The 17559-nt window shown below is 41.9% G+C and overlaps 2 protein-coding genes across 3 annotated transcripts in view; one reads left to right on the top strand and one right to left on the bottom strand.

Moving 5' to 3' along the window:
- On the bottom strand, positions 1-17477 carry NFYB (nuclear transcription factor Y subunit beta). Of its 2 annotated transcripts, none has more exons than XM_017804805.1 (7): positions 17342-17477; positions 9108-9201; positions 8469-8599; positions 6479-6676; positions 4654-4735; positions 1639-1718; positions 1-1425 (listed from the first exon to the last, which is right to left on the bottom strand). In XM_017804805.1, exons 2-7 carry the CDS (start codon positions 9199-9201, stop codon positions 1393-1395), a joined length of 618 nt encoding a protein of 205 aa, XP_017660294.1. In that variant the 5' UTR covers positions 17342-17477; the 3' UTR covers positions 1-1392. The 2 variants fall into 2 exon arrangements, with proteins under 2 accessions (XP_017660294.1, XP_017660293.1); XM_017804804.1 differs by having other exon boundaries at positions 17314-17402.
- Positions 17240-17559, top strand: part of TXNRD1 (thioredoxin reductase 1) — a 48842-nt gene continuing 48522 nt past the window's right edge. The window contains exon 1 of the mRNA XM_017804800.1: positions 17240-17346. The gene's annotated coding sequence lies outside the window, so the exon portion shown is untranslated. The remainder of the gene's footprint in view (positions 17347-17559) is intronic.

The following is a 17559-nucleotide window of genomic DNA, read 5'->3' as shown; positions in this document are numbered from 1 at the left end:
TTTTTTTTTTGGCTTTTTTTTTCTTTTTTTTTTCAGAAAAGACAAAACCAGCAAGAAATTATATGGCAACAGTTGCAAGGTGTGGTTTGCTTAAATTAATGACACGTAGGTGGAAAGATAATTATTATATTACATTGCAGTCCACTGCAAACAGTAAAAATATCAAAGGTCCCAAAATTCAGTCTGAGTAAGATATATTACTGAAACCCCCACCATTACCCTAACAGGCTAAGACATGGCAACAAAATTACCCACCCAATAATTAAAGAAACAGAAATGTTACCAAGAACAGCTCACTAAATATACAGAACTACATTACCCAGGAAGAGTTTATTGCAAAACCAGGAAAGAGACAGCAAACTAGAAGTCTGTCTTCCATTTCAGGTTTGTATCACTTGTTCAAGTTTCAGCCACTCCTGCACACACACACACACACACACACACACACACACAGGCAGCCTGCACACAGAGTCACTAACACATTTGAGTTCCCACAGTCTCACAAGAAACCTTAAAACATTTCAGTAAAAAGTTAAAATGAGATCTTTTACCACAAGGACTATAAAATCCCCCCCTCCCCCACTAGCCTTGGATTTCTAAGTTTTGGATTCTAAAAACCATACATAAAAACGAAGGCAGAAAGACCACCTTAAAAATATCAAAGTAAGTTAAAGGAGAGTTAATGCAACTGAAAAAAAAACCTGCATCACACACAGTCAGTGCTTTCAACACTGTTGATGAGCTCTAAGCCCCTAAATGTAGTAGAGCATTCATTGGTTTTGATTAACTTTTAATTCAGAAGTTACATTAAAAAAACAGTTGTAGCAATTCTTTTGAGCTGCTCGTTTCATGAGGAAAAAGTCCCTTTCAAAATTTCAATAAATATGCTGACATGTAAAGTTAGTTGAGGTTGTCATGCAAGACAAGTTACATAACCAAGACCAACTCAATCTTTATAATAAAGGCAACTTGCATTCAAAAATGAACTTTACCCTTACAATTTAATTCAAAGGGTAAACATGAATTAACCCAGCTGTTTACCTGAATTACAAAAGTAACATGATTCAATATGAAAATAAGAAACTGTCTACAAATCTCTGACAGTAATAAATTGCAATATACAATGCATACAGGAGTTATACAGAGCAACAAACTCTTGTACAAAACAAAAATACTTTAATACCTTTAAAATCCAATTATTTTTTTTAAAATCATCATGAAAAAGATTTGAGTCAGAACTCACACCTCAATTAGTCAAGCTTCTGGTAGCTACATTACAGCTATTTAATATACAAAGAGATAAATCTCTTCACCAGTCATTAAAACTGCCTCTTCATTAGAGTTGCACAGGTTTTCCGTCTCATGTTCCCAGATAAAAAGTTTTCTTCAAAATCATGAGAACTGAATTTGTTGAACACCGGAGATCTAGAGAAAGAAAATGCAAGTTTACATTCAAATGCACCTTTTCTGAAACTGCATTGCAGCAGCAGCAGCCGTGAACTCTCGTGGTGTTGAAATGGCAGCACAGCCACCACCAAAGGACTAAATGAAATCCATTCTCATCTTTCAGAACAGAGCAGCTGAATCAGTGCTTGAGTTTTAGCAGCAGAAAGGAGAGTAGGGGATGGGATACAGTACCTGTTGATATGATGTTGTGTAGACCATAACATTCTGCTGTTGGCCATCTGTGGTTATTAAGCCTGCTGGCAACTGGTTAGCTGAACGAAAGAGTATTTTAAGAAAGTTAGACAGGAGCTGCTGGATATACAGAGCCTTGTGTCTGTCACCATTAAATAACCTCTGTGTTCTACTCCACGGCTACAGAGCCATTCATCTCCTGACAGCTACCACACTGCATATAAACACACTTGTTACCAAGTGTTATAAGTAAACAAGTTTCTTCCCATTAAGAAGAAACACTTAAGAAACAAAATTCAACTTAAATTTGCTGTACCCCGCCAAATGGAGCAGAGTGGTCATCCTGACCATTGAAAAAGCAATCTCCAGCATTTGATATCCCAAGAAACCTGGGGAATTCAATTGGCTTTGGTCAGCACTTGAGCATACCCATGTGTGAGGAACTCAATGAAATGGTTATGCTGCTTTATAAAACAGAATCCATCAGGAACTCCATAATATGGAACCCTCACGGAAGGCAGCAGAGATGAACAGAGACAGGCAAGGCACTGCCAGAGCCTGATGTTACACTGGTTGACTTCAGCATGTCCTTCAGGGTATGCACAAGAGCTCTGAATTTCACACAGGAGAGAGGAGGCCAACAAAAGGAGTAAAAAGTACTTCTGAAATAGAGAGAAGACATGGGGAGCGATGCTATAACATAAACCTTCACAATAACATGTACACTGAGCTCTGTGACAGAGTAGGTACGTTACAACTGCTACTTGGCAGCAAAGTAGCAGAACTCCTAAACTGTAAGTTGAGTCACTGTAACATAACATTTTCCTCTAGGACACAAACAATGGGGCTTTGTTTTCAGTCATTAAGTATAAACAAGATCTATAACCAACAAAAAATTTTGAAAACACAGTATAACCCTTAACGGTTTTCATTTGAAAGCTGACACTTGATGGTTTTGTAATTGGATTTTTGGTTGGTTGGGGGCTTTGTCGCTTTTTTTTTTAATTTCCTCCTTGGTTGTACAAATTTTCAGTTACTTCAGTTGCAAGTTAAGAGATGCATTAAGATCATAGTGAGAGTGGCTCTGTCAAGTCTAAAATTTACTGCCCTTCAATCTGCACGTTTCACATCCAACACAGCTTAATGGCAAGACTCTGACCCAGCCCTGATGTGAGGCTAAAACAAATAGCTGAGGGTTGTGCCACAGCAGTCACTGCTACTGCTGCAGTGAGACCATCATTCTGGACAGATCTGTAGCTGCCCCTCGGGAGAGAAATACCTGCAGCACTTGACATGGTCAGCTATTTCACATAAATTTTTTTTACCTTCTTCTACTACTGCAACATCTCCTTTGCATCTTGCCAGGACTTAATATTACTTTTAAAGTTGCTCTTTTCAAATCACACCAAACTGAGGTTTATTTCATAGAGTACTCTGAGGCTCCTAGGCCTGAGATTTTTGAACAAGAACTAGGAGCAGCCCTTCAGCCTTCTGAAGCTTAACAGATCACATCAAATCTGGGAGGGGAACAGAGGATCCATAGAGTAAATTGATTTCTTGATTCCAGTTTCTATTTTCTGGTGGGCATTGTACTTGGGCTAAGCAGCCCATGAGCATCAAGAGGAGAAACTTTTTGTGAATTTGCCTCTTTGCCCTATAAAACAAGACAGTGGACACAGACACAACGAGAAGTTTCCAACTACATATTCCCCCTCAATTCCTGAACAGCAGTTTAGATGCTTGAAGCGAAAATCAGAATATACACAAATACAAATCAGTATTTACATGAAATAAACCTTTTAGAACATTTTCTATATATTGATTCAACACACTTCCAAACTGGACAGACTCCAAACAGCTGCAATGTAGAAACCATTAGCAACATACCCAAGGTAAAACAAGTAGGGCCCATAGTTGTGATAGTCTCTTACTACTTCAGAACAAACAGAGCTATTACCTATGAGTGACTACAGATAAGATTTTACTATTTGCATTGCCTAATCTTTAATTATAAAATTAAAAGGGTCATATTAAAAAAAATAAAGCTTTCTATAAGTCCACTGCAATATTTAAATTTTGATTTTTAGTTTTGAGCCAGTTTTACAAGCTTATCTTCCAGGCTGGAAGAGACCTGAAGAATCTGTATTAGGTATCCAAAGTCATCAAACTGGGAGCAAAGTGTGTTTCTGACCCTGAATAGGTCATTTTGGTCCTCAGGCTTTGAATTTTTACTAGTTCAGCAGTGACTTTAAACAGAATATTTATCAGATACTTGAAAAACTAAATCTTATCAGTAGATATGACTAGAGCTGCGCTTCCTAATTCTTCTTGTATCAGCTTCAACATTACCAGCCCCTAACATTTGAAAGCCAAGGTAAAGACTACATGCAGGAATCCCACATCAACAAAACCAGTGCAAATCCCTACAACTGCCAGGCTTTAATTCACAGTATAAGAAAGAAGAACTACAGTGAATTCACATGATGCTCCTTGCCCTACACCTTTTATTTGCCAATCTGTGTATTTTTTCAAATGTAAGAAATACTAAGTATTTTAGAATTATATGAAGATGACGTTCTTCTCTGCCTCATTCTCAAAGATGAGCTCCTCAAGTCCTCAAGTCACTTTTTCCCCCCCACAGTCTTGCAAGTAGAACGAATTTGGCCTAAACATGTAGCTGCTAGGGAAAAAGAAAAAAAAAAAAAAGAAAGTGTAGAGAAAAATACTAGCACTAATATATGCATTTAAAAATCTTCCACTGTTGATATCAGCTATTACTGGAGTGTTATCATTTACCACTATATGACTTCTGACCAAAACCCTACTCAATGGTAGGAGTTTATCTCAGCACAGGTTATCCTCCAGACATCTCAAACAAAAATCTCAGTGGATTACAGGCATAACATGTGGCCAGTCCAGGATATATTCCTCAAGTAAGAATTCTGATATCTAAAGGAACTGCTGTTTTTATGAAAGCTGTAGTAATAATATAATAAATTAAAAATTATTACGTACTAAATGCTTCCTCTGTGAGCTCCTCACTTAGACCGTCTCCAGTTGTAACTGTTCCCGCAATTCCCTTTTCTCCTTTCATTGCCTACAGAGAGAGATAGCACAAAAAAAAAACAACAACAAAAAAAAAAGCTTGAGATTTTTTCAAAGTCCCATGAGCTCTAGCCAACATTTGGAACTTGCAGAACAGTCACTGTGCAGCAACTGGAGCTTGACATCTAAGACCTGTAAACTCTATTGGATTTGATAACATGCATACTACAAGTGTCTTTCATCTTAGCCATACTCCTGAAACCAAAACTTAACAAACTAGGACTGTGTAGTTCTAAGAAAGGCTTTTCACCTTCTGCAGAAAGCCAAAGATCTGTGGTAATCCAAACAGAGCCGTTAAGAGCATTTACAAGAAATCACAGAATCTCAGAACTACCAAGAATGTGCAACATTTGCTTACCAACCACACACAGGCGCCATCATCATACAACTAAGAACTGACATTTAAAACCAAGATATTGAATTTCTCTTCCCACGTCAAGGACTACAGCCAGAAAGGCTATTGGCACAGAAAGCCAAGGCCTCCACTCATCTGCATGCAGGTTTACAAGGATGAAGTTCGATGCTTTATGCTATTACATAAAAACAGCTAAGAAAATAATATGGATGGGCATAAAAAGTATTCTCTGCAAGTGCTTGCTGCAGACTAAATACTCAGTTACAAACCAGAAATATTTCATTGTATATGGTACCCTGAAGACACTCTAGCTGGAACGGAGATTTAAAACTGATGAGCAAAGCTATCTGATTCACCCATCCAATTAAAACCCAATCCAACTACTCTGCTACCACAGCATATATAATCTGCAAAAACAGTCAATTAAGAATGAAAGTAGCATAGACCCACTTCAGACTTCTTCAGTAGTACTGAAACTAGCTAGGCAATATTTGCATTTTTAATTAAAGCACATACAGCACTATCACAGCATGTGCAACTGCTACACAGCACTGGAAAAAGACAGTACACAGCAGTACTTCAACTTTTAGATTACCCCTCCTGTTACTCAGTTATCACAGTAAATGACCTTCTGGGAAGGGGAAGCTTTAAGTGCTGTCAGCAAATCAAATATCATTAGCGAGTCTGACCCCATTAATTAAAAAAACCTTAGGTCTACAAAACAAAGTCTGAAGAGCATACTCATCTATAGCAATGCCAATTTAGACGGGGGAGGCAGAACAGAACAAAACACCCAAGCAGAAGCAACTTCCTTTTTCAAAAAGTCTAAATTGCTGAAAGGAAAACACTTTCTGCTAGAGAAGGGATAAATTAAACTACTATGTATCAAAAGCAAACCGAGGGGCAGGCTAAAAAAAAAATAATTAAAAAACCCATTGAAGCAGACAGGTTTCTATGTGAATCAGTATTCTAGCATGAGAAAAACAATTTTTCTTTTGCAGATCTGAAGTCCAGACAAACAAAAGGCATTAGGCTACTTCCACAGAGGATGTAGACAAGCACAGTTTTATTGACTGAACCCAAAGAGCAAATCCAACATTCTTAATAGGCACCTTTAAAGAACAGAGCAATTTACTACCACGAATATATTAGATAATTTATTCAGTTGAAAGCTTTAACTACTCTGAATCAGCAAGTCTAATCAAAATGCTTACTTCCTCCTTTTTCTCTTGATATCCTCTGAAGGCTTTTAAAGGTAACATTACTCCCTGCCTAGTGGCTGTGAGATACTGTGCAAGTTACCTGTTACATAATTACAATGACAGAGAGCTAAACACAACTAGGTTAAATAAGGGAGGAAATACCCAAGCATATACCAACCTCTCTGAATTTTTGGAGGTATAACTTCAAAGGTTCAACATAGCTATCAAACCCCAACGTAGACATGGCAAAGAGAATATCCTCTCCATTGATGGTCTTTCTCTTCTCTTGGTGACACCTCTCACTTGCTTCTGATGTTATAAAGCTGATGAATTCACTTACACACTCTTGTACACATTCCTTTGCATCCTTAGCAATCTAGTAAGGAAAAGGTATCATAAAATTATTAATTAAGATGCAAGATTTAAAAAACCCACCACAAAAAACTCAAGGAATACACCAGATAATAAAGGAAACATCCCAAAACCTAATGATAATACCAATTCAGGCAACACTGCATAGGAAATCACTGGATGTCATCACTGCTCTTTGTAAGAACAGCTGCAACATGACTTTACCTATGCTTCACTATTTCAAGCAGCCTGTACAGACAACTGTCAGGATCTCCTGAAGTCCTAACTATGTTCTCTACAAGCTTTTACACACAGAAGCACCTCAGTACTGCTTGCTTTGCTTACCTATGTCTCTTTAAATCTGTTCATTACAATGTCATAGCCCACTTCCATCTTCCTTTTAAGAGACCCAGCAGTTCCAACCCCACTGCAGTATGTTCCCACAAATTCAGCAATGACAAGTATTTTTATCCTGAACAGATTCAGGGACTAGAATATATGCCTAGCAGGAAGCCTTTCTAATGCTTTAATATTCTGGTATAAATTTTCCAAATGAGAATTCAAATGAAGAAACATATGCCCCTGGCAAGAATGAAATAAGTAAACGTGATTATTGTTTTCAGCTGGACAAAAGTAATTTTCATGACTTAAAATTACAGCAAGCATTACTCATGATTACTTGGGAAGATTTTAATAATTAAGATCCTGATTCTTCACACAAGAAGAACCTTATTTGTATTTAAAAAAAAAAGATGCAGTAATCATATGCAGAATCTTCACCAGTTCCTCTGATATTTTCAGACACATAGGGCGAGATTTTCAGAAGTCACCAGCCAGCAACTTCCTTTGCAGTTTTTCACAAAAAAAACAGCCTGACTTTTCAAGATAGCTCTACATCCCATATGCTAAATTCTTGAGAAAAATCTCATCTTGATCACTAAAAATTTATGACAATATGGACTAGGGTAGAGTTTTTCACAGCAAAGTTATAAATGTAACACCCAGATCTCCAGAAAGCCCTGAACACTATGAAAGTACAAGCAGATGCAAGTAAATTATGTCTTCCTTCTATTTAGAGTGATCCCAAAAAAACCCACCCCAGTTTTAGCTAGGCTGGAATTGGAATACAATAGAGAAACAGCAAGTAATAGGAGCCCTGCAAAGGTTTAAGATAAACAGGTAGAACAATCAAATAATTATACAACCACCAGTTCAGCAGAATGGATTAAAAAGTCTATTCTTAGAAGTAAGAAATAAAACCAGAGTTTCAATATCTGGCCTTATCTGCTACATGGTATAAGGCAGACTTCCTAGGTCACTTTGGCATGTGGGTATGTAAAAATCAGGGTGATGGAAGGCTAACCACTCTCTTTCCTTCAGGATGAGGATCAGATTTTTATTTCATCCAAAATGGTTCACTTATTCAAAATGTTATGCACCTCAACAAAAGTAGATTAAGTCTCTTGAGAGAACTGCATAGAAAATATTTTTAGTGATACAGGATTGTCACCAAGTCTCATCCTTTACAACAGTTTCAGAGAACACATCTTGGAAAAAGAAAGCTCTTGAAAGCCCTATGAAGAACACTGTTCTGGATGCTCTAATTACAGTGGTTACTCAAAGCTTCCAGAAACCTAACAAAAATGGACTTGGTCTCAATTACCTCCTGCTCCTATTTTTTTTCCTTTTCTTTTCTAAGGCTTTTATCCAATAAACCAGCATCACTTGGAAAAATATACTGTTCTACCAGCTCAAGTTCACCAAAAGGAAGGAATAAAACTCATTAACACATTTTCTTTAACAGACAAGGGTATTACCTTTCCTGTTTGGGGTATGGCATTTTTCATTATTCTTGCCACATTTGCAATTGGAAGATATATATCTTGTTCTCTGAAACTCTCTTTTGAGCCATTTGTATCTTCATGATCATTCATGCTGTCCTCTGTGTCTAATGAAATAAAGAAAAGTTAACAGAAATGGTATTTGATAGACAGCAGGCAATAATTAAAGTCAGTTTAAAATCTTACACTGAAGGACAAAGTCCTTTGAAAGCACAGTGCATTAACACCATCAAAATAATTAAAAAAATAGATGCAACATCAGGGTACCTTTATAAACATATAATCTTTATCTCATTATGCACAGAAATGTACATGGCTCCTGATCACCAGGCATTCTTAATGTCATGTCAAAATACAAACTGTTTCCTAGGAAGTCAATTTTTTTTGTCATCACCTCAAGGTCTCGGTGCCAACATTGAAAAATCCAACCTCCACCCTTCAGAATGCAGAAAAAATGCTTTACATCTGAATACATTATGAATACAAACAGCTGCAAATTCTTAGCTTGAGAAAAGATAGCAGAGAACAATACAAGAACTGGAAAGAAAAAAAATTATATATATCTATATATATATACACACAGAGAAATAGTACATTTACTATAACATTTCTTACCATCATGAGGCTGTATCACATAGTGACTGCCACCAATGTAATCTCCAGCAATTCCTAACTGAGAGGCATCTGTCGTGGAGCTATCACCATCCATCTACAACCAGAGGAAGGAAACCTTTCAGGTATGATTGTTACACTGTTAAGTACAGCTGCTACTGAAAACCAGCACATTAATCAACTTAAAACTGTTAGACCAATTTCTGCAAAGCATAAATACTTTGTCATTTGAGAACAGCATCCCCACCTTTTGTTACTGAGCTTTACAGACAGTGGAAATAGAGAAACTGTTTTGTAAGGCTTCCCCAGGAGCTCAGCCAGAGGCCCAGGCCGTGCACAGAACCATTTGGTTCATGCAGCACATACACAGCAACCTTGTGTTCCCAGGAGGGCCTGACCAGAACAGGTCAAGGCGTTTGTTTCTCTGAACAATGCTCAAAACCTATACCAGGGCCCTGCTCACTGAATGCTTTACCTACTTATTACCACACAGAGTGCATCCTTCACTCACCTTTACGCTCCACACAAACAGCTTTGGTCAAGCCCACTGACAAACTTCTAGCCAGACCTCAGGACCAGCTCTGCATCTTCCTCCTCCTTGAGGCACCACTCACCCCTGTGTGCCTTCTGAGTTGTTTCCCTTTGCATTCCCTGGTCCTGCCCTGCCTCACTCCTCTGGGCATCCTTCAATACTCCTCTCTCAATGTTCTGACAGGGTGCCCAACAAGAAGACTTCTTCTTGAGGCTTTGGAGATGGGGTCACAGTCCAATAGGTAGTTTGAATGCCAGGAGAAACAGAGACGCCTAAAGAGCCAGCACTTCCCTCCTTTTTACTGACAAGCTGCACACACAGGCCCCAGGAAGGCAGAACTCCAGAAGCTGGATTCACTTGCTGTCCTACACCAACTGTACAGGTCCCTGGTGTCTTTGGAGAACAACCTTTGCCCCAAAGGGTCATGTGGTCATTGCCAGTGAGACCACACAGCTCACTTATTTCCACAAACATTAGCCTGGAGAGGGAGAGGCAGGAAGAAGCAACGTGGTGTTATTTTTATACCTACCCAGAAATATGAGCATTTAACCTCTCTCTAATCTGCACTTTGCCTGTGGCAACAAGGCTGAGTTCTGCTTTCAAACCTTCAGGCAACGTCCGGTGTTGCACTTGGCCACAGATGCACAAGTAACCCGAGCACTGCTCACATTTCAGGCAATACTACAACAGCTGGATGTAGCCTTAGGAGCTGCTCAAGAGAAAAACCAACCCTTCTACATCTTCTTTATTGTACAGAGTATTACACACACACAGAGACTTTTTAAAAGAACTACTGGTCCCTTTTGATAGACTTTTGTAAAACAGTTTCACTTCTTACACAGCATCTCTGCCAAAAGGAAAGGTAGTGTCTTAGGCATTAGCCTTCTATGTGCCAACTTTCACATAAATTCACTTTGTCTGCATTTTGCAGATTCTTTGTTGGGAGATTTAACTTTGCTTTTCAATTTTCCAAAGGATCTGCTGTTTGCTTACTCAGCTCACTGTAATGACAATGCAAGGATATCATAGTCCTGCACGTCAAGATTACCAAAACTGACATCACACAACATTAAGAGAGTTGTGTCCCTCTCTTCCTTCTGCAATTCAAAACAATTAACATTCTGCAGTCTGGTAAATCCCAAAAGCTACCTCCAAAGTTAAGTTAGGATTTTCTGGCAGTCTTGTTCTCAGTTTCAGCTCTCTGATCCATACCAGAATTTAACACAGGATCTCAACAATCTTTAAGCATCGAGTTTACTCAGCCCCAGTACCATTTTAAATACCTTGATCTTTCTTTCCCCCTCCTTTTTTTGTCTCCTACGAAACATATCTTCTAAAACATTTCCTTCCTTTATGATTGCAATATTCTTCAAATTTCTTCACTGGTTTCTGCTCACCCCTCCTGCAGGCTACCCCATCTGAACCTTTATTGCCAAGACCCATCAATATCATTTAAGAAACCATCTTGCTTTCATTAGCCTAGCCCACCTTCAAAAGACAATTTCTGCTTGAATCTCTTTTAAACCTCTGCTGCACCTGCAGACAGTTTTGGCCACATTAGACTAATACATCCTCAAGGTACCATCTTTGCTTCTATTCTTTTATGTGTGCACATTTCCAGATCTACTTACAGTGTTTATTATTTCACCATTAGTGGGAATTTGTGTGAACGTTTATTAACATTATGAATCTAAAACAGTGATTAGCAAAATTGACAGGAAAAGGCTTGCAACAGAAAAAGGCAGATCTGACTCAGATTAAGAAAACAGGCACTGACAGCTTAATATCAACTGAAATTACTTCTGTCAGTATTACTTCAAGAAAGATTTTTAGCTGCCAGGACAACCTTGGGACAGGAGATTATGGACAGCGTAACACCCTTCTGCATAACCAGGCCCTAATCCAGGATCACAGGATAATTCAGGTTGGAAGGGGTCTCAGGAGGTCTCTGTACTTCAACTGCTGCTCAAAGCAGGGTCAGCTCCAAGCTCAGAGCCGACTGCCCAGGGCATTATCCATCTTGAAGACCCCCACAGCCAGAGCCTGCCCAGCTGGCCCATGAGCCCCCTCCACAGCCTGTCTGGCCTCACAGTGAGAAAAGGAGCTGTATCCCTGCACACCACTTCAATCCAAGTAAGTTGATGGAAGAACTTCAGCCACATTTGTCATTTAATTCAAATCTAGACCTAGGCATCTGAATATAGCAACTGTAATTAATATACCATCTAGTCACCCTACTAGTATTTCTTTGAGCCTGATGGATGACACAAACATGACCTTGCAGAAAGCTGTGGCCACTGCTATCCTGGTCATCTCATAATCAACACACTTACACACTCATGTACTACAGTTTTAATTTCAGATGTTCAAAACAAGTCAATCACACTATCTGATTGTCAAGCTCAGCACAAGGTCTGTAGTACACACAACAGGGCGCAGAAAAGGAGAAAACACTGCTCTCAATACACTGTTGCTAATTAATCCCATTCCTTTAAACAAAGAGGCAAAAAAACCCTCCAAAGCCACAAAATACACTAAACTTTGTGTCCCTGAAATTACTCTAGAAAGGCAACAGTCCAATGTAACATACAAACAACACCCTGCCTACACTAACTGCAGTCACTGAGAGACTAAAAGGACAACAGTTCTTATGCTGGCGCGTTTAGTAGGAAGAGCTACCACTTTGGATGGAAATAGATGCTAAATTTCAGGAACAGGAGCTCTCCTGGGAGATCTAATCCTAAAAGGTCCAGATGGGCAAGAACTCCCCACTCAGATTTTGCTTTAACCCCTGGAGTTGTTACAACTTGCTTCAAAAACAAGTACCCGTTTGCAGAGTATACATGCCATTTGCATGGCAGTTTCAGCACACAGACACTGCAGTGTCTCAAAACAAGACTGTTTCCTACCCCTGTGTGGCCACTGAATTGCACGAGGGAGGAGGCTTCCAACACCTGGTCTCACAGCACATACCGTGTACACCTGCAAGAAGTACTTACTACATGTTGGACATTATCCTCTGCCTCCAGTACTAGGAAAACACTGAAGCTCCTCCATGCATACACATGGACTGAATCAAGACTGAGAGCTAAGCATATCCAAAGTGACATGTCAGTCTCTAAAATGACCATGCCACTATCTGATTTTTATCAACAACCAGGAAGAGAAATCAAGGAAGTACAGGACACAACCATTTAGTGCTACACTGCAAAAAAAAATAAAAATAAATCTGAATACAGAGCAGCAGCACAAAGTTTTCTGCTAGTGGTTTTCTGTTCAATTTTGGTTTTTTCATCTTTAATGAAAAAGAATATTACTAGGAATATATAAATTACTTGATGCATAGAAATTAACCTGAGAAATATGTTAAAAGAGAAACACTTCAGACATCGAAGAAAATTCAGTGACAAGATGCAAGTGAATGAACATACAGGTTTAGTCTGACATCTGGTATAAATATTTTGAAGGGTGCTTAAAAAAACATGCTCCTGTCAGCTGCCCACAACTCAGACCGTTCCTATAACATGTCTATACTAAACTAATAAAATCTCAGTATCTCAAAGTAAATCTTGCATCCTGTTTAATCTTATGAGCTCTCTTAAGAGACCAGTATCTGTGGCTTAACTAAATGATAACTGAAGAAGAATGCAAGCCCAGACCTGCTAGCATTGAGGGGGCAAAGGGACTAAAGCTTAGATCAGTATAAAAGGAAAAAAAAATTAAAACAAATCAAAGAAACATGATTTTTATCTTCAGAATGGGGAAGTTATCTGGTAATGATTTGCAAAACTGATCTCTTGAAGGGGAACCAAAGGCCTCTTGCGATTTAAGTACTTCATGTGGTATTTATTCATCCCGTCTCCCAAACTGCTACCCTACAAGAGGGACAGCAGAAAATTATATGCAATGAACTGAAGCACTTGACACACATTCCACACAGTTGTTTCTGCCAAAGAAGCAGGACAGAAATGATAATAAACTGTAGGTAGTAACCACATCAGTCACTCTAGATTAATTTTGCCACACCTTGTCACAAGATGTAAAGCTCTGAAGCAGTACATAACAGCACAGACACAACATGTTTTTTGAGCTTTCTGCACCCTCATCTGCTAAAAATTTTTCAATTGAAAATACAACTTTAGTTTCCTTTTATTTTTCAGCGACTCCTGGGGAACCTAACTCCCCACTGAATTCTCACCTGGCAGTGTCTCCTGCAGCAGGAAATGCCAGCTGGTGAATGCATTCATGAGACATTGCTCCAGCAGACACACAAAAGCATAAAGTTAAAAATCCCTTAGCACATGCCTACAACACAAATACATCCTGTTTTCTCTCTCTCTCTCTCTCTCCATCTCAGGCTTCTCTAATCTCTCACAAAGTGTTTTCCCCCACAGGAGAATAACATTAGGAGAAGCAGACTGATCCTTAGAGAACCCCACAGTATCACTAAGGCTCATCAGCATTTCAGCTGTACCGGGTTCCCTCCCTTGGACCACAAACAGGGCATTGCTACCTTTCCACCTTCCCCCTCTTCGTAACAGCCTATCAACTTTACGTCTTATGAGCCCCAATGTCATCAGCCCAAGTCCCCTCCACGTGGATCCAGCTATGCTAGAGCACATGGTGGCTCCTTCCCAGGCTGGCTAACGTCCACAAGCACAGCTCCAATACATATGGGTGGATAAAAACACATGTATTTTCACATCAAGTAGGAGTGGATCAGTGATATGGAGCAAGCAGGAGAAACCGAGTTTCCATGCATTCTCCTTTTTGGCAGCAGAAGAGAGAAGCTGGAGGGGAAAATAAACAAGATGAACAGAGGAACGGAGGCAGTTTTGTTGCTTTTGCATAAGCTGGAAGAGGGCAGCAGTGCTGAACAGACTGCACCAGCACCTCCTGCCTCCTGCAACCTGACTGAAATCCCCATATTACCTTTCAGTATTAAGTTTTTGATACTTTTCTAGCAATTTTTGTGAAAAACTAAGCTGTTCTGTTTATTAAATCAGCAATCCATAAATTTTGCCTTTTTCTTTTGTAAGTTGGTTATGTTTTTCCTTCATTGCAGTAGTACCTCAAGTGTGCCAAGAAACTTTTTCCTCTCAAGCAACAGGACAAGCAAGAGTTTCACAGAGCTACTTCAGACCAGGCCAGTATTTTCAGCCAAAATCATTGAATTTGCTGACACTTTCTTTTATTCTACTGATGTTATTTAGCAGGCATACATATAGTCATGTTTTGCCCTTTTTACAAGCATCCTGCCACTCAAACAGCAATTTCCAAATATTGTGTTTCTCCAAAGTACTATTGCAAAACTCAGTCAAACTCCTTTCTAAGCAAAATTTTAAAGGTAGAGTGACATCAGAGATCTGCATTTGAAAGCACCAAAGGAAGAGCCTTGCAAAACTTTTTTAAATGCCGACAAAACAAGATATCAGACTTTAAAAATTTCAGTGTTTAATGTTACCTATCTTCACAGTATCTTGAACAATCTCTTTTATTCCACTTCTGAATGTTGCCTCCCTTCATGTAGTTATTACCACAAATAAGAGTTAAGCTTTGAACTGCTGTAACTGTCAAATACTGAAGTGTAAAGAGTAATATCCAGTGTTCTTGACTTCTCTCAAATATAATGTCATAGCTGTAAATGCTGGCTGCCAAGGCCATAAATAATCACCCACTCAATGCAGAGCTCAAGCGACTCAGGCAGACCTCATAATGATTCAGACTGAACCATCCTGGGTGTCCTAGACAATTACAGATGGATCCTCCCTTAACATTGTAACTGTCATGCCACAGGCCACATAACCAAAGAGAAAATGAAAGCAATCACTAGCTCATTGTTTAGAAACACTATGCTAATGATTATGTATAAACACCATTTCTCCATTCCTGCAAATCCTGTGAATAATGCCTGAAGTGGCTTCTGCCATTTTGCTTTTTGCTACCATTTTGCCAAAGCTTCTTTTGAGAAAGCTGCAATTATTTTTTTTAATTGACAATAACTTCCATCTATCAGGATGACAAGCAAAGGTTACTGCATGTGACAGAATCCATTCAAAGGCTGAACCTCAAATTTCTATGTTCCTCACCGCCTAGAAATGTTCAGGTCATTGTTATCAATAATTTTGCACTCCCAAAAGCAATTCAAGCACAGTAGGTAGCTTTTACATGACAGTTCTTTGCAGAACAAAATATTTTTGGTTAAGCCTTGAAGAAATTGGTAAAGCTAGTTGTTGATTTTCTGTTGCTGCTGTATTGCAGCAGGACCCACGAAGGGGATAAGTAATGTTATCTTTATAGCTGTAGAAACATTACCAGAACATACCAAATTTTTTTCCAATACGACTGTCTGTGAATAACCTATACAATAACTCTTCGGGATCGCCAACTACATAATTTCCGGAGAGACAGAACAGTGGCTGGCACACACAGGTCTGCCCAAAAACACCTGCCGAACACACCCGAGTTGTGCGGACATTGATAATGGCAGGGTCCTGTCTCTCCCTGGCCTGCCACGTGTGTTTCAGGACAGGCGTCGATGCCACCCACTGTCTGTGCCAGTGCCAGCCGATCGATCCCACTTCCCGATTTCATGCCCTTCAATGATGCAAACGCAGCCAGCGCAGGGGCACGGGGGGGAATCTTCCCACCTATACCCACAGCTTCCAAGCCTTCCCGACACCTGGCTCGCATCTGTTCGATAGGCAACTCGTCTGTCGTGACCCCTTGTTTACAAATCGAACAAGACGAGAGTCCGCAGTTAATCAGCAACTTTATTGTTGGTCACCTTGGATGTGACTCCCGCGCTGGCCGCACCTGCGGGGCCGAGGGGCCGCTCACCCGCACTGCCCGGGCCCCCTGCAGCCAGCCCGGCCTCGTATTCCCGCCCGCACCGCCACCCGGGTTACTCGCACCACATCCCGGGGCCTCGCCCTCCGCTCCTTATCCCTGCAAAACGCCGCCAAACCTTCCAGGAAATTTCTGTCCCGACAACGGCGCGGGGGGCACCGGGAGGCGCGGCTGGGCCACTGCCCGGGTCCCGGCCCGGGGCCGTGGGCGTGGTGGGGGTCCCGACCCTCGCCCCCGCGGCGAAGGGAGGGGGCTCGGCCGGGCGGACACAAAAGAGCGCGGAGCCCCCTCCGCCCGGCGCGGCCGCCACAAAGCCGCGGGAGCGGCGGCCCCGGGGCACAGCGAGCGCGGCCGGCGGGGACATCGCACACCGCCGTGGCGGGGCCGCGGGAGGCCGCGAGCCCCGGAGCGCCCGCCGCCCCTCAGCGGGCCGTGCGGGTGCCGGGCGGCCGCGGGGCAGCCCCGCCTGCTGCCCTCACCCCCGCCTAGGCCGCAAAATGGAGCCGGAGCGGGGGGGTGGGGGGCCCGCGGAGAGAGCGGGACACCGGCGGGGGCAGCGCCCCGCCGCCCCTGCCGACGCCCCCCGCCGCCGCCGCCTCCCTCCGTCCCTGCCCGCCCGCTCCGCTCCCTCCCCGCCCGCCCGCCCCGCTCCGCTCCCCGGCCGCGCGGCCCCCGCGGCTCCGGCCGCACAAAGCGGCGCGCGGCCGGTGCGGGGCCCGGGGCGGCCGCCCCGCACTTCCTGGTGCCCGCGGCGGCGGCGCGGCGGCAGCGCCGGGGCCCGGGGAGGGAGACGGACATTTCATTCGAGCCTGCAGTGGAACCGGTTACCAATCATTGGCCGGAGCCAGGCACAAACCTCCAGTGCGGCCCTGGTTGGCTCCCTCCGCAAATCGGCTGTTTGGTTGGACGGAAAATGGCTGCGAAGGAACCAGTCCCAGCGCGGAGCCCCGCTTCCCGCAGCCGGGCTGCCCTCCCTCCGCGCCGCCTCCCCGGCACTCGCGCCGGCTCTTCCCTCAGCGCGCTCCCTCCCGCCGGGCCGGCCCTGCCCTCCTCCTTTATGGAGGCGCCCGGCCC

This window comes from Lepidothrix coronata, unplaced genomic scaffold (assembly GCF_001604755.1).
Source record: "Lepidothrix coronata isolate B3197 unplaced genomic scaffold, Lepidothrix_coronata-1.0 Scaffold10, whole genome shotgun sequence".
NCBI lineage: Eukaryota > Metazoa > Chordata > Aves > Passeriformes > Pipridae > Lepidothrix > Lepidothrix coronata.
This window is presented reverse-complemented; position numbering and strand designations above follow the sequence as displayed.

Bases quoted from the DNA above. Each gene is read 5' to 3' on its own strand.
- NFYB (XM_017804805.1), bottom strand. From the start codon at position 9,201: ATGGATGGTGATAGCTCCACGACAGATGCCTCTCAGTTAGGAATTGCT. The intron at 6,677-8,468 runs GTAATACCCTTG...TTTCCTTACTAG, and splicing joins CCATACCCCAAACAGGAAAG to ATTGCTAAGGATGCAAAGGA. The intron at 4,736-6,478 runs GTTGGTATATGC...CTCTCTCTGTAG, and splicing joins ACCTCCAAAAATTCAGAGAG to GCAATGAAAGGAGAAAAGGG.